The 26,477-nt window shown below is 34.3% G+C and overlaps 1 protein-coding gene across 1 annotated transcript in view; it reads right to left on the bottom strand.

Moving 5' to 3' along the window:
* Nucleotides 1-5,728: 5,728 nt before the first annotated feature.
* LOC129227258 (protein farnesyltransferase subunit beta-like) overlaps nt 5,729-26,477 on the bottom strand; it is a 37,645-nt gene continuing 16,896 nt past the window's right edge. Inside the window, exons 7-13 of the mRNA XM_054861775.1 lie at nt 24,710-24,793; nt 24,501-24,587; nt 22,147-22,276; nt 20,294-20,426; nt 18,758-18,869; nt 7,710-7,824; nt 5,729-6,170 (exon numbers count right to left, since the gene is read on the bottom strand). Coding sequence (XP_054717750.1) covers nt 6,054-6,170; nt 7,710-7,824; nt 18,758-18,869; nt 20,294-20,426; nt 22,147-22,276; nt 24,501-24,587; nt 24,710-24,793 — 778 coding nt within the window. The 3' untranslated portion in view covers nt 5,729-6,053. The remainder of the gene's footprint in view (nt 6,171-7,709; nt 7,825-18,757; nt 18,870-20,293; nt 20,427-22,146; nt 22,277-24,500; nt 24,588-24,709; nt 24,794-26,477) is intronic.

Raw genomic sequence — 26,477 nt, 5'->3', positions numbered from 1 at the left:
GATTTTACGTTTTGTTTTTGCGCCAACTTCAAAAATTATGTTTAAAAGCATTATCGATGGTGTTTAAAGAATAAAATTATTTTTCACTTTTTAGAGCAATTTTGAAGTCGGTTCTATTTTTTTTTTCAAAATTTTTTTATTTCTTTTAAATTTAAAATAGCTATTTCTCAAAGTTAGAACAGGATTGTAAAAATTTACAATCAAGTACTAAAATATCAGAGACTGGAAAGTACAAATGAAGTGCGTTAAATAATTTTATTTATTTTACTTACTCTAGAGTCCTTGAAAATAATTAGATAAGACTTTGAAAATCCTAAGCAAAATGGGCTCCAATTCTACTGCAGATTGCTAATCTTTTTAGCCAGGAAAAAAGAAGGACTACACTACCTCTATTCCTTTTCATTTTCTGCACTCTACTTATAATTAAAAAAAAGGTTGTTATAATGAGAAATCTATAGTTTATTTTTTCTTACAAACTTAAAATGGCTGTTTCTTACAAAGTTTGAACTAAACTGTACAACTGTATAATCTAGTTATCAATTTCTATATCTATCCAATTAACCTCTAAAAGGCTTCAAAATGCAGAATTTTTATATCCATTTTACAAAATTTCCTGCGGAGGAGAAACCCCCCAGCCCCCTAAAATTGGAGATATTCTATTTCCCACTTTAAAGGGAGCCCTGCATCACTCTCTTGATACCGGCTCCCTCTCTTAAGGTCAATTCAAAAAGGACAGCATGAAAACACACATTAATGAAAACGACACACAAAAAAGTAAAGCATGGACTTATGCATCACAGGTAAAAGACAAAAACATGAGAGTGGGGGGGGGAGACAATAAAAATGTTGCTAAAAAAAATCCTGCCCCCCCAGGAACTCAGTCCTAAATCCGCCTATGTCCCTAACACCATCGCAGATAGCTTTAACTTCAGCTTTTTTAGAAAATTCCGCGGGATAGCACTTTTTCTTTTCTAAACATAGACAAAGATTGATGTCAGTTTTGGAAAAAAATCAAGAGCGAATCATCTCCTCTTTCCTCTGTCATTATCTAAAGATCCTTAAATTACCTTTTTAACACTTTAAAAACGAAAAAGTTACTGTGGATGATTGGACCCTCTGACGTCAATAAAGTTAGTTTAAATCTAACTTCAGTTTTGAAAATAATTCAATTGAGAACCCCTACTAATTTTTCTTTAATTTACCTAAAATAATGATTTTGGCGTCACTTTTTAAAATTCTTCCGGGAGAAGCCTTTGTCCTCTCCCCAACTAAAACTGCATTTTAAGACTTCAATTTCTAAAACTTTGTGGAGGAAATTCCCCGACTTACTGCTGATGTCATCAAAGACAGTCTAAAATTACGTTTTTAAGTCAATTAGCATTTGGTATATTGCTTTTTTTTTTCAAAGCCCTTTAAGAATTTCTCAATGTCAATCTTGTCTTACGTTTTTTAAATTCACTCTAATTCTGTTTTTGTGTCTCAAATTAAATGCAATCATTCTTTAAAGGGCCCTTTTAGAATTATCCAATCTGGCCCCGAACTCGTTTAGGTTGGCTCTGGTCAGGAAAACAAACCAGAGTGTCAAACAACTCATTTATGTTTAATAGTCAGAAAGAGAGGCGTTGCAGCGTGCCCCCTTCCCCCTCTCTGTCCAGAAGGTAAATTCTAGCAGCGTTAGTGATTGTAATACACTATTTATTTGTTTTACAGCATTTTTCCATTCAAACCAATTTATTTGTATACTGTGTGATACATTTAATGCGACTAGATTTTTAAAATTGAGAATTGGGTAGGGACATATATGCCATCGGTAAGTGTCATTTTTTAATCACCGTAATGTAATATATATCAGAAGTGAAGAATCTCAGGTCTCAAATAAAAAATAATTTTTAGGTTCTCCTCCCCTCCTGCCCCCTTTTTTTTTTCTAAAATCATTGCAATTGCTTTTGAATTATGAAATATGAGACTAACTAATGAATGGATAATAGCTCAGATGTACCCATAAAAAACTAACTTTGAAAACTAATTCAATGTCAGCTACAGAATCAATCTTACAGCACAAAAAACACTTTGCCTAAGACCTACTCTGCTGCAGTGATGTTCCCATCAATTTTCTTGACGGTATACTCACAGTAATCAGTAATGTACAATATGTGTATGCGATCATATTTCATATACATAATGGGTTATAAAATGATGATTTTTTAAGCTTGAGGGTATAATGTTTAAAAAATGTTTGAGATCAGAGCCGTGTCCAAGGGGAGGGTTTTAGGGGTTAAACCCCTCCCATTAGGAAAAACAAAACAATGAAACATTAAATGATTTTTCAAAATGTCTTTTAAGTTTTAATTAATTTTAGAGTTAATACTCTAATAGTGTTCAACCTCTTTAATATTTACCCATCTTTAACAATAAACATTTTCCTGAATTGTAGGATTCTCAAGCACCTTCATTGCTAAATACACTCTGTCGCAAAAAATATATGCACCTAGAGGAAATAGAGCCACAATCATGAAACTTGGCACAAATGCAGTTTGGTAGATGATTAAAATTTCAGCGCCAATGAAACAAGGCTAAGCGCGCTATGAGCATGTGAGTTGCACAGGTGGGAGAGTTTAAAAGCATGAGTACTTGTGCCGTAGGGCTATTCAGTCGAAATTGTTGACTTCAGTAGGCTGTATTGTGACTTAAGCTGCCTCTAAGACGTAACCAGCGGCAGTACGAACAGCTGACAGAGTTTGATAAGGTCCGTATAATAGTCCTCAGAGAAGCAGGTTGGTCAAACAGCAGTATCGGCTGCCACCTCGGTCGGAGTGATACGGTAGTTGCTTGGTGTTGGCAGCAGTAGATCACGGAAGGGTCATCTACCGTCGCGGAGGGTCAGGGCGTCCCAGGAATACAATTGAAAGCGAGGATTGAGCGATCGGAAGAGCGGCCACGCCAGAGCGGACAACGTCGCCAGCATCGATTTAACGCCACTTACCTCCTTCCAGGCATCCGGTGAAATCAAGGGAAACCATTAGGAGACGACTGGCCGAAATTAGCTTGGAGCCCACGTCCATTAAGACGCTTGCCAGTGACTCCACATCACAAGCAGTGTCGACTGGTTTTTTGCCGACCTCGGGCAGCTTGGAGCGTAACAGACTGGAGGTGTGTGATCTTCAGCAATGAATCCCGATTCAGTCTCAGTGCTGATAATCACCGTACACATGTGTGGAGATGCACCGGCCAGAGCTTCGATCCGGCATTTGTTGTCGAGCGGCATACAGCTATTTGACAAGGTGTGACAGTGTGGGGAGCGATTTCTTGGGACACATGATCACCTCTGGTTGTTCTCCAAGGCACTTTGATAGCTCGCAGATACATGGACAGTATTTTAACGCTGATTGTTCTGCCCATACTATCAAGTCGCCCTGGTGCCATTTATCAGCAGGATAATGCTCGTCCACATACTGCGCGATTCGCTCAACATTGTCTTCAGGGATATGACGTACTTCCATGGGCTGCCAGTTCACCAGACCTTTTGCCAACAGAGCATGTCTGAGACTTGCTGGGAAGGCAACTGCAGCCATCCCGGGATATAGAGGAATTAACGACACAGTTGCAAAGATTATGGCATGATCTTCCACAGGGGGTCATAAGTGACCTAATTGATTCGATGCCACGCCGTGTTTCGGCTTGTATAGCTGCCAGAGGTGGCTTTACTATTAACTGATTTGTAACCTTTTGCATGCTGTAACTGCTTAATAAAATTATCTTTTATTCTGAATTTTTTTTATCATCTTCTTATCTCCTTATACACTACGTGTCTGCCAAGTTTCGTGAGTGTAGCTCAATTTCTTCTGGGTGCATATATTTTTTTGCGACTGAGTGTATTTGAAAAAAATAACAATGAAGGAATGGCTGAAAAGTCCGACAATGCTGAGCATGCAGGGGAAACTTATTTAAAGAGAGTATTAGACAATGATGTAGCCAAAAGAAGAAAAAAAATAGAGGGGCACGGGAAATGGTTACTTTGCTTACTATTAGGTTTTTTTATGCTCAAAAAGGGAAAGTATGTTGGGTTTCGGAAAAGGATATATGTATCCTCAAATCCTTCCCTTTGGATACGCCTTTGGTGTTTGCTGGATGAATTTGTCGTTTCATATATCAGAAGAATGTTTTTATGCGAAACAGCAGTTGTTTGGTATCAAATTTATATTTTCATTAAATTCCTGAAAAAAAAAAGAAAAGTAAAAAAAATTTCATTTAAAAAAACATAAAATGTAAAAAAAAAGGTCTACTTATCGAACAAAAATGGTTTATTCAACATGCTTAGTTACTTTCCTTTGAGAATATAAGTTTTAAGGAAAAAAGTTTGAACCCCTTGAAATCCTGGACACGGGCCTGGTATACAGCGGACATGGAGTTATGGGAACCTTAACCTTATGGGAACACCACTGCTTTGGTGTCAAGACGAATTTATTGCTAAAAGGAATCTTTCATTGGAAAAGTTTTTTTTTCCTCAAAATGTATAAAAGTTCCATGCAAAAATACAAATGGTTATAAAAATAAATATATAAAACTTGGTTATAAAAATAGATTTTAAAATTAACAATGAGTAACCAACAAAAATGTTGAAGTATCTAGTTTATTTATATGTTTCCTCATTGCGAGTGTAGACATCTAAGATAGAGTTAGGGGAGGGAAAGGGTTCAGTGACTTTCCTATGGTAATATTTCAAATCTGAAGAAGTCCCGAAAAGCGCAATTCAAGAGGATTTTCGATGATGTTGAGGAGAGGGAGTTTTGAAACATTCCCCCAGAATTATTACAAAATTGAAGTTTTATAGTACAATTTAAGAATACTTCTTTCAACAGAAAAGGAAAGGAATAAGCTCGAGGACCTCCTTGGATAGACCTCAATAATTTAGCTGTTTTAGAATTAGAAAAATGATGTGAGAGCCCCCCCCCCAAGCATGTGTAAATCAGATGCATAGTAAGAGGTAAGTTAAAAAATCAATCGCCCCCTCTTTGAAAAAATTTCTGAATCTGTGCTTGGTACCTATTTTCTGCGGTGTTTTGGGAAAATTATTTGCAGCATTTAATTTTATGTTCATATGCAAGAAAAATAATTTTTGAGAAAATCCATTTTGTTCCAAACGCTGTTCATTAAAGAATACTGCATTTTATGTACTATATGCGCACTTCCAAATTTCAAATGGGTTTTATACATAAAATTTTAGATAGATAGAATTTGAGACATCGTTTTTGGTGGTTACAAGCTGACAACCTCAATTTTTCTACTGAACATTTCATAAACCTCAATTTTTCTACTGAACATTTCATATACTTTGGAAATGTTTCTTCTCTTTTTTAGCTTGCAATATTCATTAGGGTGCTCAAGCCCCCCCCCCCCTTTGGAAAAAGTATTTCGGTCACTGCCATTGTTATGTTGCAGCTTGTGACAAGACTTTTGGTTGCAGCTGCAGCCCTCAAAAACTTGGAAACCCCTGAGACCTGAGATAGATAATATTAACTATGCAAAACAAACACTTTGCTAAGAGCTTGCTTTGGTAAGGTCTTTTCCATACCTAATTGCCTCATTAGTTGGTCATAATTTATCAATTTAACTTAACTAAAATCTACTATTTTAAATAATAATTTATACACTGATATTCACTTTTTAAACAGCTGCAAATAAATACCAATGCAATTAAATAAAAAAAAATTTTATTACATTTCTTTCCCGCTGGTTTTATGATTTAAAACCAACTTTTTCAATATTCACTATATAAAATTAGGTGCAATTTGTGCCAATTGTACAGATCATTTGTTGAATACTAAATCAAAATTTATATAATGACCGAGGAACAGGTCCGAGAATCGGGAAATGATATATAAGTTGAAGGATGAAACAAAAATTCTACATAAAATTGTATTATGTAGCATTTAAATATTTTTGCAAAGAAAATAGTTTGAAGATATGGTTTGCATATTGTACTTATTACAGGTAAGATCAAAAATTCTTCTAATTAATGAAGTAAATTGTTTTTAATTATTTTATAAAATGTTCTATAAAGTTTCATTCTTGAATTTTTCAGGTAAATCAGGGACTGGTAGACTTTTGAAGTGCTGAATAGCTTGCAAAGCACTCTGAAAGCATAAATTATATACTGGATGTGTTGGACACTGAAAGGAAAGCAGAAAAAATATTATACTGTGTCAAAATTTCAAAAGTAAATCAATAATACAGTGCACTCTGTCCAATTCAAATGATTGGTTAATTTCATTGTTCAGTCCTCTCAAAATTTAATTTGCTTCTATGTTTTGAAATGTTGTCTACATTTAAAATTTTTAATGCTGTTTTTCAGCTAATTTGAAGTCTGATCAACAATACAATATGCAGGGGAAGAAAACATAAAATTCAAAACACACAAGTTTCAGAAAACATTTCGAAACAATTCATTTAGGAATAAACTCTGAGAGCTTTGTTTAATCACAAACCAACATCAAGAGTGAACTTTTTCGCCCCATGCCATAGATGACAAGAATATTTTGTGCATAAAAAAATTAATTTATAGTCATTAAGAAGGCTAGTGTAACAGGAAATTGTTTACGTTTGAATTTAAAAGGCACGTTACCATCGAATGAAATGGGTGGTATTCGAAGTATGATATAAGTATCAGTGTTATGATCTGCAGTCTTTTTTGCTACAATAATATTTTTCTCCAGTTTTATTACTATCAGTCTTAGTTCAACTCTTTTCTCCTGTAAATCTGCCTGGGGTCGGATAGAGCTAAATTCGGCTCTGTATAAGCAACGCCTCCTAAATACTAAATGCCTATCGCTTTCAATCTTTTAGCATAGAGCAAACTGATCCTAGATAGAACAATTTCGGTACCTTCGCGACGCCATCTATTGAAGGTCGAAAGTGTTAGAAATTAATAGTGGAGAACACAATTGATTAACTTCTAAAATTAAATTTTGAAATTGACCAATTAACGATTTGATTTGAATTGTTTGGATCCATCGTCATAGCAACTCCATCCATGTATTGCCGTCAGGTAGCGTTGTTAGAGTACCGGCGGAGGATCACCTTCAGAAGCAAATGGGATAGGCATTTAGTATTCAAGAGACGTTGGCATAAGACACATAATGGCAACTTTACAAGAGAGGAAAAACTTTTTTTATGTCACATCCAAAGGATCGGACGTGCACTCTTTTAACCCCGGTAAAAAATAAAAAGGAGTTTTTTTTTAAAAAAAGAATTACATTCATAAGGCTTGATGTGGAATAGGCTTCTACAAACAATGCATTAATAAACAGAAAATGAATTTTTGGATTTACGGTTAGCTCTGAGGTACAGAATTAACACTGTTCTCCATCAGGCTTCACAGCCTATTTTTAGAGTCATAAATAAGTCTTTTATCTGAATGAAAATGCAGAGACTGCTGATAATTTGAGCAGCGATTTTGAGTTAGATGAATTACTGTAATAGGTTAGCATAACTTGCATTTGAATGAGATTACTGTTTATCTGGTCGTCCCCTGCCAGTATGGTTGTAGATTTTATTCTGAGTTAGCACCTTGCTTGATAATTGTTCTGACTATTCAAATTTTGCAACTGAGAACGGGTATGGCGATGTATTGGTTGGTTAATAGGTCTCTACTGTAGATAGTTTCTATGCAGAACTTGGTAAAAATAAATTTCAAAACTATAATAACTTACAAGCTCATTATCTTCATCTCCAATTACTTTGATTTTACCAATGTGACCGCTTGCAAAATGTTGAGCCACAGACAAACCACTCAAGGAATAACATGTATGGTAATAGTCTTTATTTCTGAAAATATAAGCAAATGGAAAATGAACACACACACACACATATATATATGTATATATATATATATATATATTTACATTGAAAATGTATTAAAGAGGAAAAAAAAATAGAATACCATAAACCACAAGCCCAAAGATGCGCAAAGAAGCCAAACAAATAAACCAGGTAAATATAACTATCAATAGAACAACAAACAGAAAAGGTTACAACATAGATAAATGATAGAGATGAAGCCAGTACTCTTCAGCAGTGGAAACTTCATCCTATGGTCGAAAGACCAAAAAATTTCTACTGAAACTAATAATAGGATGTCCAGTTCCGAAAAAATAAACATTCAGGATTACATTGGGCAAAATGCACCACATGTGAAAAATGAAAGCAGATTTTGGGAACTAAGACCTAAAACTAAGCACTGGGGTTTCATCTCGGACATTAGAAGCCAAGGCTATCAATAATGTCCCTCCACCATACCACCAGCAAAAATCAAAAGTCTTACCTATGTGTCCAGGTGCAAATCTAAATCCACATCCATCATTGACATTTCTGTGCCAGTTGATAAAAATTAAAATCTAACTATTCCAATGAATAAATAAATAAATAAATAAATAAATGTGGCATCCATAAAAACAGTTCCTAAGACATTCCAGGTCGACCGAAAATTTAAATTAAAAAAACATCATCAACTGGAGTTCAAACATTTGGTTTCCTCCAGAAAAATCATACATGTGACAAGTAAGATGGTTACAGTGAAGCAAAGTGTTGGTTAAAGCTATGCTAGAGAAAATATTATTTACGAGATTATTCGGGAAATGGTTTTCAAGTAGTTTACTTTTAAGTAGATTAATTTCTTGGTGGAATGCTGTAAACGTGTTGCAAATTCTTTTGATTCTGATGGCTTGCGAAACAATGATGCCAATAAAAACTTTTTTACTGAGGCAAGAAGAAAAACTTTGCAGACAGTTGACTTTGAATTGAAATTTGCATCTTTTATCATAAATAGTGGTTTCACAGTTTTAGTATAAATTTTTTGGTCTTTCGACCATAGGATGAAGTTTCCACAGCTGAAGTCTACTGGCTTCATCTCTATCATTTATATATGTTGTAACCTTGTCTGTTTGTTGCTCTATTGATATATACGTATATACGTATATATATATATATATATATATATATATATATATATATATATACACTGAAGTGACAAAAGTCATGGAATACGTCTTAATATCGTGTAGGTCCTCCTTTCGCCCGGCGAAGTGCAGCAACTCGACGTGGCATGGACTCAACAAGTTGTTGGAAGTCTTCTGCAGGAATATTGAGCCATGCTGTCTCTATAGACGTCCATAATTGAGAAAGTGTTGATGGTGCAGGATTTTGGGCACGAACAGACCTCTCGATGATGTCCCATAAATGCTCGATGGGATTCATGTCGGGCGATCTAGGAGGCCAGATCATTCGCTGGAATTGTCCAGAATGTTCTTCAAACCAATCGCGAACAGTTGTGGACCGGTGACATGGTGCATTGTCATTCATAAAAATCCCATCGTTGTTGGGGTACATGAAGTCCATGAATGGCTGCAAGTGATCTCCAAGTAGCTGAACATAAGCATTTCCAGTCACTGTTTGGTTCAGTCGCACTAGAGGACCAAGTCCATGCCATGTAAAAACAGCCCACACCATTATGCTGCCACCACCAGCTTGAACAGTGCCTTGTTGACAATTTGGGTTCATGGCTTCGTGGGGTCTGCGCCACACTCGAACCCTACCATCAGCTCATAGCAACTGATATCGTGACTCATCGGACCAGGCCATGGTTTTCCATTCATCTAGGGACCAACCGATATGCTCACGTGACCACGAGAGTCGCTGAAAGCGATGTTGTGCTGTCAGTAAAGGCACTCGAGTCGGTCTTCTGCTGGCATAGCCCAAGGAAGACAAATTTCGCCGCACAGTCCTACCGGACACGTCCCTCGTACGTCCCACATCGATTTCTGCAGTTATTTGACGCAGTGTTGCTTATCTGTTAGCATTCACAACTCTACGCAGACGTCGCCGGTCTCGGTCGTTAAGTGCACGCGGTCGACCACTGCGCTGTCCATGGTGGGATGTTATGCCTGAAATTTGATACTCTCGGCACTCTTGACACAGTAGACCTGGGAATGTTGAATTCCCTAACGATATCCGAAATGGCATGACCCATGCGTCTAGCTCCAACTAACATTCCGCGTTCAAAATCTCTTCACATAAACAACTTGAACACAAATGAAAGCTCTGCGAAAGCACTGCACATTTATACCTGTTCTACGCGATGCTACTGCCATCTGTATATTTGCATATTGCTATCCCATGAATTTTGTCACTTCAGTGTATATATATATATATATTGATATACAGGGTGTTAGAAAAGAAAAACTCCCCTATTGTGAAATGACATAATAGCAAAACCGTATGAGATACAAAAGTGAAATAGGTTGTATGTTGAACCAGCCCTCTGGAATTTTTTATACACCGGTTTTCAAAAATAGTTCAAAAAATCAGAGAGGGCTGTAGTCAAATGTTTTTTAACTGATGTATGAAAGTGTGCTTATTGAACAGCGGCCGAATCTCACTGCCCACATCGAACCCATTGTTTCGATATGGCTACCTTTCATAGCTGTAACATTATGCAATTGAACACTCTTAAAAATGTTATGCTCAAAAATGAGCATTAGTATGTTCTCATTTGAGAAATTATTACTTAAAATTGAATTTCTCCCAATCTTGTATCTGAAATAAGGGAGAATCTCAAAAACTTCCATATATTACAAAAAAGTAGATATTATCTTGATTTAAATGCAAATAATTAATGAAGAAACCTCACGTTCACAATTAATAAAGGGATTTTTAACAAATTTTTCTTTGGATCTCTCTCTCTTCCATCTTCCTTTAAAACTAAAGAACTATTTACAGCACGTGTAACGATACGAATTTGATTCACTCCATTCTGCGCACAGCGCAACGTTGCCAACCATTCAACCAAAGTATCTCTCCGTGGCAGGAAACAGAAGGAAGCTATAAAGAGTCATCTTGGATTATCCACTGGATTAAGGATTGGATTTTGGCATTAAATAAGGTGAAATTTTATTTCTTCATTTCAAACAAGTTTATAATAGTACAGTCGCGTCAATTTATAGCGAAACCGTGCACTTTAGCGAATTTTTGGCTACACCTAATAGCTTCATGATACTGCTCCATAAAGGTCCCGCTAGTTCCTGTTGGCGATGAAATCGGGTACCAGAGTTACAATAATAATCTATTTCTTTTTCTTCGACTTCGGTATAAAACAAGCGCGACTGCAAATTAAGAAGAGTCTAAAAGTAATTAACTGTGTAGGATTATTTTGGATAATTACTTCGTCATTTGAAACATATGACTTGTAAAAGTGACATCGAATCAGCTTTTGAAAAAATAAATACAACTTTTTATGTTTATTTTCAATAATTTTGAATAATTCCAAAGTTTTTACTGACTGGGAAGGGGGAGGGGAGAGTTGAACTTCCTCATAGTTTCTGAAAATTTTATTCAGTCCGCTATCAGCACTGTTTACTGGGGGGGGGGGGGGCTATCCCAATGACTGGTGGCCTGGTTGAACATTTCAGAAATCTGGTAAGCCTTTCTATCCATATGTATGTTTTTTCGATGTATTTCTAGTTTTACCAATTGCGTTTATGTTGTTATTTATTTATAAATAAATAAATTAATAATTTTAAGCCGGTTTACATACAAATAAAAACTAAAATGCTTTTCATGTAACTTGCCTTAGACGCATATTAACTGAGCCGTTGAGAGGTCTAAAAAGTAAGGGATGTATGAAACTGATGGCCCCTCAATTATTTCAAGCATATCTGAAACACAGAAGAAAATAATGGACTTCAGTTGTTTGTTTTGAGTGGAAGTTCCTAATAGGATACATTTTCTGTTATGAATTAATCATTTAATTAAAATAGAATCATTAGCTTTAGAATTTCCTAAATATAAAAAAAAACTTTAATTACACATTGGTGCAGCTAATTTTAGATCATAATCTACTTAAAAGTAATAAAATTTAACAATGTGAATAAACTATTGGGCATGATTAGATTACTATAACCAATAGTAGAAAATAAACTCAATGGGAAAGTCAAATGAATTGCTTGGAGACATACATACAAAACTAAGATTTGTAGACTAAAAATATTTTATAAATGTTATATTTTTCGAGTTTTTATTGATGTCACCCCATATTAAAATATTTATGTACTCAGCATTTATTATGGATATGTTAATGTCATACAAATTAAGAAAAATTACTACTTTAGTACAGTTGTGGGTATTCAGAACAGTGTACCAGAAGAGGCTATAATAGGCAAGAGGGTAGATAGCTTTAAAAGGGCCATTAATCTTCATTGGGGACTAATAAATTGACTAGGGAGCAGCCTAGTCAGAGCCTGTTGCTGATCATCACATTTGTATTTGTATTGCAAGAACAGATTTCACTTCATGCTAACGTTTCTTTTATTAATATCAAGTAGTTCTTTTTTTTTTTTTTTTCAAATATGATTTTTAATGTTTTGAAACTTCAACCTTTAAAAACGTTTGATTTCTACTTTTTAATTAAGTACAAAATTTTTTCCTATTACTTTTTATTTAAGAACAAAATAAAAATTTGCAGTTTTCTTATACACCATAACTAATATAGTTATGAAAAGTAATTGTTCAGCATATTATTGTATATTATAAACGTAAATGATGATGGAAACCTTACCTGAAAGCAAAGCATTAAACAAAATCACATCTCAGGATTTGTACACTCCTTCAAAAAACTCCTCCTATACTCCTTTATTTAGGAAATTGTTTTGAAGGGCCTTTCAAACTCTTTCATTTTGGTTTTAACTCCTTCAAAACTACTTTTTTAGATCTAGATTCTCTAATCGTCTTCTATGACAGTAATTTAAAATATTTCAATCAACAACTTGACTTTGTCACACGGGCAAAGGTATAAGAGTGATTTTAATGTAATAATTTGATATATTTCTCCATAAAGATATAATTTACAAATTGGTTATAGAAGTTATAAAAGTTGAATGTGAAAATATTATTAGATGACAAAGACATTTCATAAGTGTAGTAAATCATGCTTAAATGGCGCTTGGCTATTTTTTTTAAGTTTTATGATTATTGCTTTTTCCTCCACCACGCTCTCAGCCGCAAAAGTTTTGTCCAATTAATATTTAAATTCTTAAAAATACATAAGTAGATGTGCTATATTAAGTGATTGTATTAAGTCATTCCTTGCCCCGGCCGATACAGGATCGGCCGCGCAGTTTGTGTTAAAACTGCCCCCGCAGGCTCATTGCAAGAAAATGGTTTCTAATTGCCTTTGATGATCCTGTGTCGCCACGGCGTTTCTAGCAGTTTTTGCATCGGCCGAATATGTGTCGGCGATCCTTCCAGGGGCAGAACCCTGTTATTGCGCTTCTTTGTTGGGTTCTGGTGCTTTTAGGGGAGCGGTAATCAAGCTCTTTTCCTTAGTCAAAAGGGATATAACTTATAGTATTTCAAGAAACTGTTGTTGTAATTTATTTTATTTTACTAAGATATTAACCTTTTAATACTCTTGGATGGGACACGTATAATGCTTTAAATAATCAGGCAATACATTTTTATCTTTTCGTGGAAGCTTTGTTTCTTATCATTCTGGCATTTGAACTCATGATAAACAAGTGTGAAAATATTTCCTTACTCATTTTACCAATATTTCTATGCTTGAATAAAGCAAAGAAACGGAAATGTTTTTTTCATGTTATCAAAGATCCACCTTCTTACACAAGCATCCTTAACTAAATGTTTCATATATTCCTCAAATTTTATAATTTATTTTACACAATATTATTTTTTTAAATCATCTGATATATCTTAATTTTGTACGAGTATGTTTCTTTTTTTAAATTATAATGTGTTTACTATGCTTTTTATTTATTTGTATACTATTATTATTTTTTTATTAGTTTTTTTTATTTTTTATTTTTAAATGATGATACTTTCAAACTTAAATTATAGCTTTTTATATTCGCGGCACCCTTTGATGGATTTTTAGTGATACGGTTTTGAATACTTTTAATTTCACAAACAAAAATTATGACGCCCGCATTGACTATACGTAATAGTTGACCATGCAAAACATAAAATATATACTACGGTACAAATGAAATGATAATAGCTTGAGTTCTTTTTGCTTTACTCATACAAAACAAAACATTCGTTTTCTCCCTTTCTTTTTCAGATTTTTTTTATTGTTTTAAATTAGCTCCAATGTTTTAATTGCACCTCCTTTTATCAGATTTTAAAAATAGAAATAAAATATTTGGTTTCTTTTCAATAATCAAATTGCCTTAGTTAGTAAATAATCTTATAAAACAAACTAAAACTTATCCAAGTATATTCAGTAAGTTACCGCCCATAGCAAGGGCTGAGGCAGAAATACATGAAATACACCGCCAGCTCAATCAATTCCAGCCGAGGACTGCAGTTTCGTGCTTATTAGCACCCATCAGCCCGGCATAGGATTAACTGAGCTGGAGGTGGAAAACCTCTTAAGGAAGTCTTATGTATTTCTGCCTCAGCCCTGGCTATGGGCGGTAACTTACTGAATATACCTGCCTTGCCTGCAATATTCGAGTTGAACCGAACCATTGTTTCGGTCACTCGTCTGGTCAGTGCTAATTCTATATTAGCTACCAGTTTGTTTGGCACTCTTGGCTTCCTTAAGAGGTTTTCCACCTCCAGCTTGGTTAATCCTATTTCGGGCTGATGAGTGCTAATAAGCACGAAACTGCAGTCCTCGGCTGGAATTGACTGAGCTGGCGGTGTATTTCATGTATTATCCAAATATGTTTAAAAAAAAAAAAAAGAAAAAACAATCTGACTCAATTTCAAGCAAGATTTTCTTTTTTTTTCTTCTGAAGACATGTTCCCAAATACAAGCAGTAAAGCTTGCTTTTAAAATTTTTTTCTGATTTAAACTGTTGTGTTGTAAGAAAATAATGTGGAAGGATTGACCACAAGACACCAAGGGGGACATCTCCTTTGGGAATCGACCTCTCTCACAATGCTCCCAGGCCATCTCTGTTATTCCTCTCTCAGCTGGGGGCTTTTAGTTGCATGCACATAAGTATCCTTTAGGGAAATAGAGGATTAGCCGCAAGTTTTGATCTTTTGAAATTATTTATCTTTAAAATACTTCAAACGCTTGAGCAACTGATACCTAGGCACTCAGAAGGGATTTAAAAGTCATCAGAGTTATGATAAAAGAACTGACCAGCAAAGGGATGTCTCTGTTTATTGGTCGTTTTGAAGGGTCACAACGTATCAAAAGGCACCGAAGAATACTTTTTATCCTTTTAGAAAATCATTCCCACAGTTAAAGCGTTTTTGTCCATTCAATTCCCTTGCTCACAGATTGGATGGATCAGTCAATTGTTTAAAAAATGTTTTGTTGAGCCCTTTTGAAAGATAGATCATCTTACATTTAACAGTTTTGATTTTTTAAGTTTATAAAACGAAAAAAAAAAAATGATATACTGAGACAAAAGCAAAAAGAAAAATAAATTAATAAAATATTTAGTGAAATACATCGCCAGCTCAGTCATTTCCAGCTGAGGACTTCAATTTCGTGCTTATTAGCACTCATCAGCCCGGCATAGGATAGTGACTGAGCTGGAGATGGAAAACCTCTTAAGGAAGCCAAGAGTGCCAAACAAACTGGTAGCTAATATAGAATTAGCGCAGACCAGACGAGTGACCAAAGCAATGGTTCGGTTCAACTCGAGGATTGAAGGCAAGGCATGTATTTTTGCTTTAGCCCTTGCTATTGGGCGGTAATTTACTGAAAATATTTAGTGTTATAAAAAGAATTGCTTTTCGTCCCATCCTCTATTGTTTATTATTTTCCCATTACGTACAATGTAAATTTAATGAATATTTCAGCACATATTAGCAACCTTGTATTTTATTGCACCATTTAATTCAGTGCCAAAAAACTAACAAAGCGAAGCGATTTTCGAATGTAAGTTGAACAGCAAAAACAGCATTAAAATCCCGATAGCAAAATGAGGAGAAAAGAGCTATTACAAGGTAGCAAAAAGCAACTCCGTTCGTTACTGCGGCATGCGCATTAAGGGGTTTCGGGCTGATCAAGGAATGGGTTAAAAAAGCAATTGTTTAGTAAATTTCAGTTTTGACATTGTAAAAAGAGTCATCTACAACTGATGCCATGCCTTGTCAGAAGACGGGCTCATGAAATTGTGACAAGGGGAAGAGAGAGGGTGCCAAAAAGTGACATCACACAGTTATTATAACAATATGTTTATGAAAAATATGACATGTGACAAGGGACGGAGTAAGGTAAAGTGTGACGAAGGGGGTCAAATCTGTCGAAAATGAAGTGTGAGACCATTTAAGGATAGCCCAAAAGTATTCCTTCAAAATCTCATTTTACTCCTTCAAAATTCCTTCATTTCATTTTGGAAATTAAGTACGAACCCTGCATCTTATCAAAACATTATAATGTATTTACAAATCTTTTTGAATGTTTAGAGAAGTTATCCTATTTCTTAGAGTAAGCTGAATGGATTTATTAGTTTGGACTGCTTTATCATAAGGTTTTTTTTTTTCTCTTCATCCAAATTGAACAATTTAAATATATTATGTTTATAAAGGTAAAGTAATTGATATCTACACATTATTGAAGATTTTTTAATAATGAAAAAAAAATCGGATTTTTAAAAATTTTTTAAAAAATAAAAAGAATCACAAACCCTGCTTACAAATGAGCATGCGTGTCTCAGAAATAAGCTCATTTCAGTTTCAGAAATAAGATCATTTCAGTCTCAAAAACAAGGATTTGTCATCTAAAAAATGAGCATGTCTCCTCTCAAAACCGAGCATTTGTCCTTTAAAAAATGAGCATGTGTCTTCTCGAAACCGAGTACCTTACTCCTCAAAAATGATAACTTGCTGAATCATTTCTGAAACGGGGGTGTATATCAAAAATAAGAACTCCAGTTTTTAATTTCAAGCCAAATAGTCTCGGAGCCATTCTGAGCAAGTGATATGCTTAAATATGAGCAATTTTGTCTCTATTCAGTGTTCGCGATCAACTATCCGTAACTTGGGTCCCAAGGACCCATTAATGAAATAGATTTGGGTCCTTTGGCGGAAAAAATGAGTCCCTTAAATTTTAAACAGAAAATCTTAGCACATAATTGAATAATATACAACTATTTATACTTAGGGAAAAGAAACTATCCACATAGTTATTTGAAAAAGGTATGAAATAAACTAAATTGGTTAATTTTGCCCTTTTTTTCTGTGATTATCATATGTTCAAATAATACACTTGCAATATTTAGTTATTTGAGAAACTATTTAGTCAGTTACAATGAGGTAAACTCAAAATTTACTTTAAAGTTGGATTTTACCATGAAATAAAAAATAAATGCCTTTGATTGATCAAGCAGAAAGCACTCCTTTAACCTTTGCTTTCATGAACATTTTTCTAGGTGAAAAAAAGCAACTAGCCCCCCCCCCCCTTCCATCAATTATCAATGGCAATTTCATAGAAATAGAAAAAAATCGCAAGCGAATTAACACAACGCAAAAATCGCGATCGCAAAAACGAAACATTTTCTCACATGAGTATGAAAATTGCTCATTTGCAATCTTAAATTAGAAACTTTGACTTCATTGTGACTCTTTTAAAATATCTGTGTTGGCTTTGGTGCTACTTTTAAGATTTCGCCATTTTCAAAATGGCGCGATCGATTAATACGGGACTTTTGCAAGTCCAAATAAAAATAGCCCCTCAGAAATAGGTGAATTACTAGAAAATGAACAAGGTTAAACTGCTTTTGTATAAAATTCATATTCATAAGTAATTTAACAAGAAAAAAGTTAAGTTCAGAACTTTGTGTTTTGCGCGATCGGGAAAATGTACGCCTTTTTTTTTTTCACCCATCCTTTTATTGAGGATGCAAGATAATAATTTTCAAAAGTAATTCTGGTTAGGTGAATGCAAAATAGATAAGCTTTTACTACTCAGTTGTCCTGTATCAATCCTGAAGATTGCTTTCAGGAATTTCCCCAAGATAAAAGTTGAGGGAGAACTTATTCTTAGAATACAGTACAATGGGCTATTTATGAACTTGCAATATTTTGCTCCTTGAGCTCTGCCCAGGAGGTCACTGTAAGCTCCAGTCTTATCACTAAAATTCCATTGACTGGTCAACAGTAGGGGTGTGTTTGAATAGCTGATACAGAGATAGGGTCATTTTAATCCTTTTCTGTTGATTCTCCTGGTCATTGAAGCTTAAAAGCATTCACTAGATAGATCTTCAGCATTTTCCACAATTTTTTTTCTGGTTTTTATCTTTTGGGTGTTCTGGGTCCCTAGGACCCGAATTTTCGCGGAAGTTGCGTCCCTTTCCCGCGAATTTGCGTAAAAAACCCGCTATAGCGCGTAAACGCGAACCCTGCTATTATAAGAACCTTGTTCTAACCGTGAATGGTCAACATTACGCAATTGAATGGTTACTGCTGAAAGGTGGCCGTATCGAACACATCACAATGAGATTTTACCTTTGTTCAGTAAGCACTTTAATACCCTAATTAAAAAACATTTGTCTAGAGCACTCATAAATTTTTGAACTGGTTTTGAAAATTGATGTATAAAAAAATACCAGAGCCCTGGTGTAACATACAACTTATTTCACCTTTCTATCTCACAGTTTTGCTATTATGTCATTTCAAAATAGGGGAGTTCTTTTTCAAACACCCTGTATATATAGCTTTGTTATTTTTTCAGTACTAAGAATTTTACCAACAATTTAAAACAAGAAAATTCATTTGAAAAGCTTACTTTCCAGGCTTATCTATTAGCCCACCATGAGGAAACTGACAGTTAATTAATATGTATTCTTGTAATGCTTCTTGGTTAAATAACCAATTTTCAGAACTCAACGTCTGATGCTCTGGAAGAAAAAAAAGGGAAAGAAAATGAAAGATGTTGTAATGTTTTAATAATTACGAAAACATACACACACACACAGAACTTGAACAATTGAGTTAAATTTCTATAATTTTAAATGTAATAAGTCCTGATCAATCATATCACTGAACACTCAGAATAAGAAAATCTTCCCAACACAAAATGTTTACATAACAAAATCAAAAAAAAAAAAAAAGCCTTTAAAAAAGAGGAAGGAAAGCTTTACATAGAATCTTAAATTTTAAAATGCTCGTGAAAGAACAATAATGTGACAGTCACTCAGGGAGGGGTACAAGGGAGGGTGATTGGGGCGATCGCCCCTCCCGAGGGACTCTCAACCGGTAATTTTTCTAAAACGAAGTTCAAAAAACGCAAATCTAAATGAGTTACATTGATGTTAGATGAAGGAAGGTTTGGGTTTGGGATCCTATCCCAGAACTGTTTTGGAATTAAAGTCCAAAACCTTTGTGATCAATATTTTAAAATCAGTATACATAGCAAAATGCAATAAAAATCACTTGCTCCTCCCTTGAAAAATTTCTGTATCCATCCTTGCAGTCACTTAATTTAATGTTGAACATAAATGTTTAAAAGTTTCAGAGTTAAAAGTTTTTTTTTTTTTTTGCATTAAATGTTGATTTAATACTTAAAAAGAATCTGAAGTTTTTTATTTTGGAGCAGAAAATCTCTTTCTTGTAGGGTTGACTTAACCCTTCAAGCGGCCGTGACGTAAAATTCCTTCACCCAGCAATGTATTGAAGAGCGGCAGTGTCGAAAAATTTGGCCTTGAATATTCTGCTTCGAGAACGGCTGCGGCGTAAAATTCTATGGAAGAATATTCATGGCGAAATTTTTCGACACGGTCGCTCTTCGATACATTGCTGGGTGAAGGAATTTTACGTCACGGCCGCTTGAAGGGTTAAAAGATTTCAAAAATAAAACATCTGGTCGTTATTTTATATAAAGCTATCAAGTGCTGTATGGTTTCTGCAACAAAATAACCTAATACATTTTCAAGACCAGGTAGTTTTGCAAAAATACTTTTCAGTTGAAAATGCTCATGTAGGGTGTTAACAGAATTTCGAAAGCGTAATTTTGAGACTTTTGGCTGCTTTTAAGAACTGTAGTGTTTTTGCAGTAGGTTTCATAAGAAACAAAGTGATACTTTGAAAAATACTAGGTTTACGGTTGAACTTCTGATCTAATATATTAAGATTAAAATTCCTTTGAACTATTGACATTAAAAATTAATATTTTTTTTCCTTGCCAAAATTAGTTTATATTCTAAGTTTCTATTAGTAAGTTTCCTGAAAACTAGATTGGATACCTTATTCTTGCTGAAAAAAAAAAAAAAGAGCAGTTTTTTCTATAGGCAATCCTTTTTATTTATTTTAGAAATATACATACCAGTCAAACAGAGTGCTCTATGAATGAGGGGGAAAATTCCTCCTTGCCAAAATGAATAACAACTATCAACTAGTTTATTAGTTCTACCTTGAAAACCTCCTTCATATTTCATCTGTTTATGAACAAGCCATCTCTAAATAATACAAAATTTTCAATATGCTGAACTGATCAAAGGTAATACAAAAATAAGTTACAAAATCCAGTCAAGAGTTACTTTACTTTGCACCTCCCCCCAAAACAGAAGTAAAAATCAGTAAGTACTAAAAACAATAAGGATTTTTTTCATTTATAATATATAATTCGTACACCATTACAATGTATTACAATGACTTCCCAATGCTGGTGATTCTTGATGGCTCAACTCACAATAAGTTGAATTTCTTGATATTTTCAAGCTATTGTTTGGTCTCTTGAGAAAATGTTTTTAAACCATCCAATCTTATATGTTTTAACACACTTGATAGTTTAAGTAGGTATTGACAGCAAATTACCAGCGAACATGCAATAAATTTGAATAGAAAGGCTGTGAATTGTATCATTTTAAATTGTTTTATTTATTAATTAAAGTTAGCATCTAATTTCTAGCCTGCTTTTCACAGAGCTTCTGATTCAAAATTTCAAAAAATTTTTACTGTCAAGAAGTTGGAAAGATGCCAATGAAATGCATTGAAAACAGATATCGAACAGTACAATATCAACAGTAAGGACATTAGGCTATTTTGTTTAATCCTCACTTCAATACTTCTTTAGATTTATCTATTTCAAATAAATCTAAAGAAGTTCTTCTGCCCTTATATAGAAGTTTGGTAAGACCCCATTTGGAGTATGCTGTTCAGTTTTGGTCTCCTTATCTTAAGAAAGACATTAATGTATTGGAAAGGGTTCAAAGGCGGGCTACAAGGCTAATAAGTGGACTTTCCCACTTAGATTATGATTCCAGGCTTAGAAGGCTAAAAATGTACAGTCTTGAGCAAAGAAGAGACCGAGGGGACATGATTCAGCTGTTTAAATTTATTAAAACAAAAGATGTTACGGGGCTAAAGTTTAGCACTGAAAACAGGACAAGGGGTCATTGTTTTAAGCTATTTAAATCTCAGGCTAACATGGATATTAGGAAAAATTATTATTTTAGCAGGATAGTGGAACCTTGGAACAGCTTACCGGAAGAGGTGGTAATGAGCAAAGGAGTAGACAGTTTTAAGAGGGCCATTGATCTTCACTGGGGATTGTAAATTGACTAGGACCAGTCTAGCTGGGCCCAGAGCCTGTTGCTGGTCGTCACATTTGTATTTGTATTCATTCATTCGGACAACCTGGACCCTCAATACCTCAATTAGTTCGGGTTAAAGAGGTTTTACTGTATATGGGTGAAACAAAATCCAAATTAATATCGATAGTTGGCGCAAGCCTTACCCGGCAACATCAGAATGCTGTGATTAGAATCTGCGTAGCCTTCACAATGCTGCCAGGTTAGGTTTGCACCAACTATTATTCATACATACTCACAATTTATAAGAGATGCTAAAGTTAGAAATAAATCACAAACAAAATAATTTTCAAATTATCCTACACACTGAAACCTGTTTTTGTGGCTTGGATAGGGACTGCATTTAAAAAAAAAAAAAATCCCTCAAAACTTTAGGAATAGCTGTAAAAATAGTTTCACTACAAAAACACTGATAAATAGCACAAAAAAAAAAAAAAAAAAGACTGCACAAAAAGAGGTTTGATTGTATAGGTAACCCTATGCTTCAATGAGAAATTATGGAAATTTGCTGAGCAAATTTTGACAAAATACAAGATATTGCATAGAGATTACTTTTTAAAAGTTGACAAACAAACGTTATACGTACCAATAAATTATTTATATTAATTACATTTTCCTGGCCCATAAGTACGAGAGAGGCAAAGCCACAAAATGTATAACCACCATGAGCCTCCATATCAGGAACACCACCAAAACCTCCTTCATAAGTCTGACACCTAAGCAGTAAAATTTGAGAACATTAAAGTTGATTATAATTTCAAAAAAAAAGTGTACAAAAATCTGGAAAATTTGTAAGGTTTCAACTAAGGCAGACCTGAAAAAAATTAAAACATTCCCAAATATTGTGCCATTAGGTGTGAAAAAAACACAACAAGCAAGGTATGAATTTGCATTAGAGTTCATTCAAATTTCTGAAATAACATTTTGACAAGAGGTTATTCTGATGATTAACAAAAATAAATTTGTGATAAAGGAGTTCGAGGGAAACTCTAGTTGGAATTTTTTTTGTTCCTTTTAGCATAAAGCTCCTAGTCAAAGTATTTTAAATCTAATATCTATTTTGATTTCACTCAATTAGAACAGATGATATTCATAAGAAAAAAAAGAAAGGAGCTGATGTGTGCCTCACATGACTTCCTTTTACTCCAATTTAATGTCATTTTCCCATTATTGGCAATTTTAATGTGATTCAATAGTTTACTCTCTAAATATCACCAACAGTGGCCAAATTGAAACAGATTTTTAAAAAAATGCCAAATTTGTCGACAAAACTTGGCGAGCAAAAGACTGGCGATATATCGCCAAGTGTCCGCTCGCTAAATCTTAACACCACTTGAGTTTACATCGAACGTTTTCAATAAAATGTTACAACTAGTTACAAACGAGTTGGTTCCTTGTTAAATTTTCAAAAACTGCTGTAAGTTGAACAAAGTAAAAAAACAGAAAATAGTACTCAAGAGCACTTGTAATTTCTCTGTACATGCTCTAAACAGAAGAAAACGAGCTGATGTGTGCCTCACATGACTTCCTTTTACTCCAATTTAATGTAATTTTCCCATTATTGGTAATTTTAATGTGATTCAATAGTTTACTCTCTAAATATCACCAACAGTGGCCAAATTAAAACCAGATTAAAAAAAAAAAATCACCAAATTTGTCGCCAAGTTGGTGACCAAAAGACTGGCGATATATCGCCAAGTGTCTGCCAAATTGTAACACCACTTGAGTTTACATTGAAATTAACAATGATTTCTCCCAAAAAGAAGCAAAAGATCCCCTTAAAAACACCCGAATGCAACCAAAACGGGAGGACTCCCTACGTACCAAATTTCAACTTTCTAGGACATACCGTTCTTGAGTTATGTGACATACATCCACACATAAGCACATACATACATACAGACGTCACGAGAAAACTCATTGTAACTAACTCGGGAATCGTCAAAATGGATATTTCGCGTGTCAATACATTCTTAGGCACTTATCCACGTGTGGTTCAGTCGAAAAAAAACTCAACATTCATTCGGGGGTGATGAAAATGGAAATTAAGGTCGATTTTTGAGTGAAAATTTTTTTGCGAATACAATACTTCCTTTTTTGTAAAAGGAAGTTAAAAAAATGAGCATCCAGCATTCATTTAAACTTTGACATCTTGAATTTGAATTATGTTTTCTCAATCACGAATTGCGATAGGGCCCGACTCGTGGAGTTTCTTGTTTCTACAAATGGAATGTAATGGAAATGGCCAAAAAATTTGCACCCGTCATATTATGACTGGGGATTTTCTAGAATAAATAGGTAATATGAGGCATATCCATAAAAAAAGAAATTGTGAATATGGTGCGATAATAAAGATAAAGATTTTATGGCCAATATCCACCAGAACACTTATCATAAATATTATTTAAAGCGCATAACAAAATGTATTTTTACTTCTCATCAATCTTAAATGATGGGAATCAGTGGTCTGGAAGTTTTGTATTTAGATGAAGTTTTGCCTTTTAAGTTCATCTTAGCTGATATTTTCCTGAAAAAACCCAATTTTTACTCTACCCCCCCCCTTTAAAGGTAAAATCTGTTTAAGTTATGCCTTGAATGTAAACACTTTGTAACCATGGCAATGGAAATTTGTGTTCTTAATAAATATTAAAACGAATAAGCTTATTCTTGTCTTAAAGGCAACCTGAAAAATCAGAGCAACATCAATTTTGGTCAAGGGATTACTCAAAAAAAGCGGGAAATGTTACTGTATTCCATGCAGTGTTCACAAGATAACTATGAGGTTTGCCAATACTAGTTTATTCGATAAGTTTTGCATTAAAACTCAAAAATTTATTTCTTTATAAAAGTTTCTTTTTTCTCTCTCTCTCTTCTTCAAAACCTTTAATGAAATGTTGCGCATGTTTATTATTACAATAAATTCCAAAAATATCATCTTACCTTGATACCCAATGAGCAGTTCCTTTGATAAGTTCAGGACACCAAATATTAGTTAACTTAGCAACAGAAAGAGCACAATATACTCCTCTAATAAAACAAAAAAAAAAAAAAAAAACTGTGTTACATACATACTAACACTGCAACTAGAAATTGACAAATCAATAAAAAATAATAAGTATATCTTCATTAATAGAGTTTTTTTATGTTACCTAATGTCACTTTCAGATCCTTCATGCATTACAAAAGAACCATCTGGCTTTCTCATCCTTAGTAGAAAGTTCAGAAGTTTTTCTCTGCAAAAAGTAATGAATACTTATGAATAAGAATTTCATTTGTGGAAGAGGATCCATATATGGGGCAGTTGAAGCAAAGGGATGTAAGTGGACATTTTCAAGTTTTGAGTAAAACATGTTTAAAGTTGTCTTCCTAGGTAGGCTTTCATTGAATAATTTTTTTCTGAATCATGCTGTATAACAGCACCTACCAGGGCCAATAGTACAATCTCTTTTCCCACAACAGAGGAGAGGTTCACCTTCCACTTGTACTGGTTTTCTCCAAATTTTTAATTTTGGCACTTATATCCCTTTGCTTCTCACTTGCCACATCTGTTCATTTCATCTACGGGTTTTTTTTAATTATTTCTATGGTAATGAGTCATAATCAGAGGCAGGCCCGATGAGAGGCCATGTCAGGCTAGTCGGAAATTAGGGGCCCAAGCCTTGGGGGTCCCGGTGACAATGACGCAAAAAAAAAGGAAAGGAAGAAAAAGGGGGGGGGGACTCCAAATAAGGGAAAACGTAAGGATTAAGTAAATTTTACTTTTTTGGTATTTTCTGTAGTGGCACTTAAAATTAAGTAAATCGTTTTCTAGTTAGCAGTTTTGATTTTCTTTTTTGTCCCTACCTCTTTTTTTTTCTTCCTCCCCTTTTTCTTTTTTTTTTGGGGGGGGGGGGAGGGGCCTGCCGCAGGGTTCGCAAAAACCCAGGGTTTTTTAAAAAAGCCCATGGACCCAGGGTTTTTTGGGTTTTTTAAAATAAAACCCAAAAAAAACCCAACTAAAACTGGGTTTTTTTAAAGAAATGTGGGTTTTTTTGTCTTTTTTTAGGGAAAATGTGGGGTACTTGTAGCATATTGTAGCGTAAGTATATGAACAAAGCACAAAAATTGACTTGGAGTAAAAAAAAAGCTGGGAAATTCAGAGTTTTCTGAAGAAAAGTATAAAAGACGACATAACCCAAGAATGGTGTGAAGTTTCAGATTTTTTGTTTCCATTGCCAACAGTTAAGGCAAAGTTACTTCTCGAGTGATAAAATCTATTGTTCATTTGTTCGTTTTTAATTGCTTTTTTTTTTTGCATTTTACTTTATTGTATTTTACTTTTATGTGCAAAAATACTGTAGAACCTCAAGTAGTTTAAATCCCTTTTTACTGAATTCCAGCTTAATCAAGACATTTCTTTGAATTTTATGTTGCCTGTTTTTCTATTTCTGTGTACAGAGTAAGAAATATTAAACTTTTTCCTAAGATAATGAAAATACTGCATATCTTATTGTTTCCTATCCGACCGCTTGTAAAACCTCTTAATTTCTAAAAAATATACCTTGTTTATTCGCGATTTGTGACATGTTGGTTTTCAGAAAATAATTCACATGAAAGCCTTTTAGCTAGAGTGGTTTCCTCTGTACAATCTACAAATATTGAGAAAATCAGACGTGACAGGACTTAGTCAAGATAATTTGAGTTATTTATTGACCAGTTAAAGAAAAAAGTTAAATATATTAATTTAAAATCTTTGAAGTATTTTTTTGATGCCATTAAGAGTTAAAAATGTTTATCGATTAGAGGCTATGCTAGTTCAGATTTCCCCCTTACCTACCACTATGCATGGTCTAACAGGCTGGACAGGGTCCTGAAGACAGCACTGTCTTTTGATCCAGACCAGGAGTCAAGCAACCCCTGATCTAGAACCCACAGAGG

The sequence above is a fragment of the Uloborus diversus genome, chromosome 8 (assembly GCF_026930045.1).
Source record: "Uloborus diversus isolate 005 chromosome 8, Udiv.v.3.1, whole genome shotgun sequence".
NCBI lineage: Eukaryota > Metazoa > Arthropoda > Arachnida > Araneae > Uloboridae > Uloborus > Uloborus diversus.
This window is presented reverse-complemented; position numbering and strand designations above follow the sequence as displayed.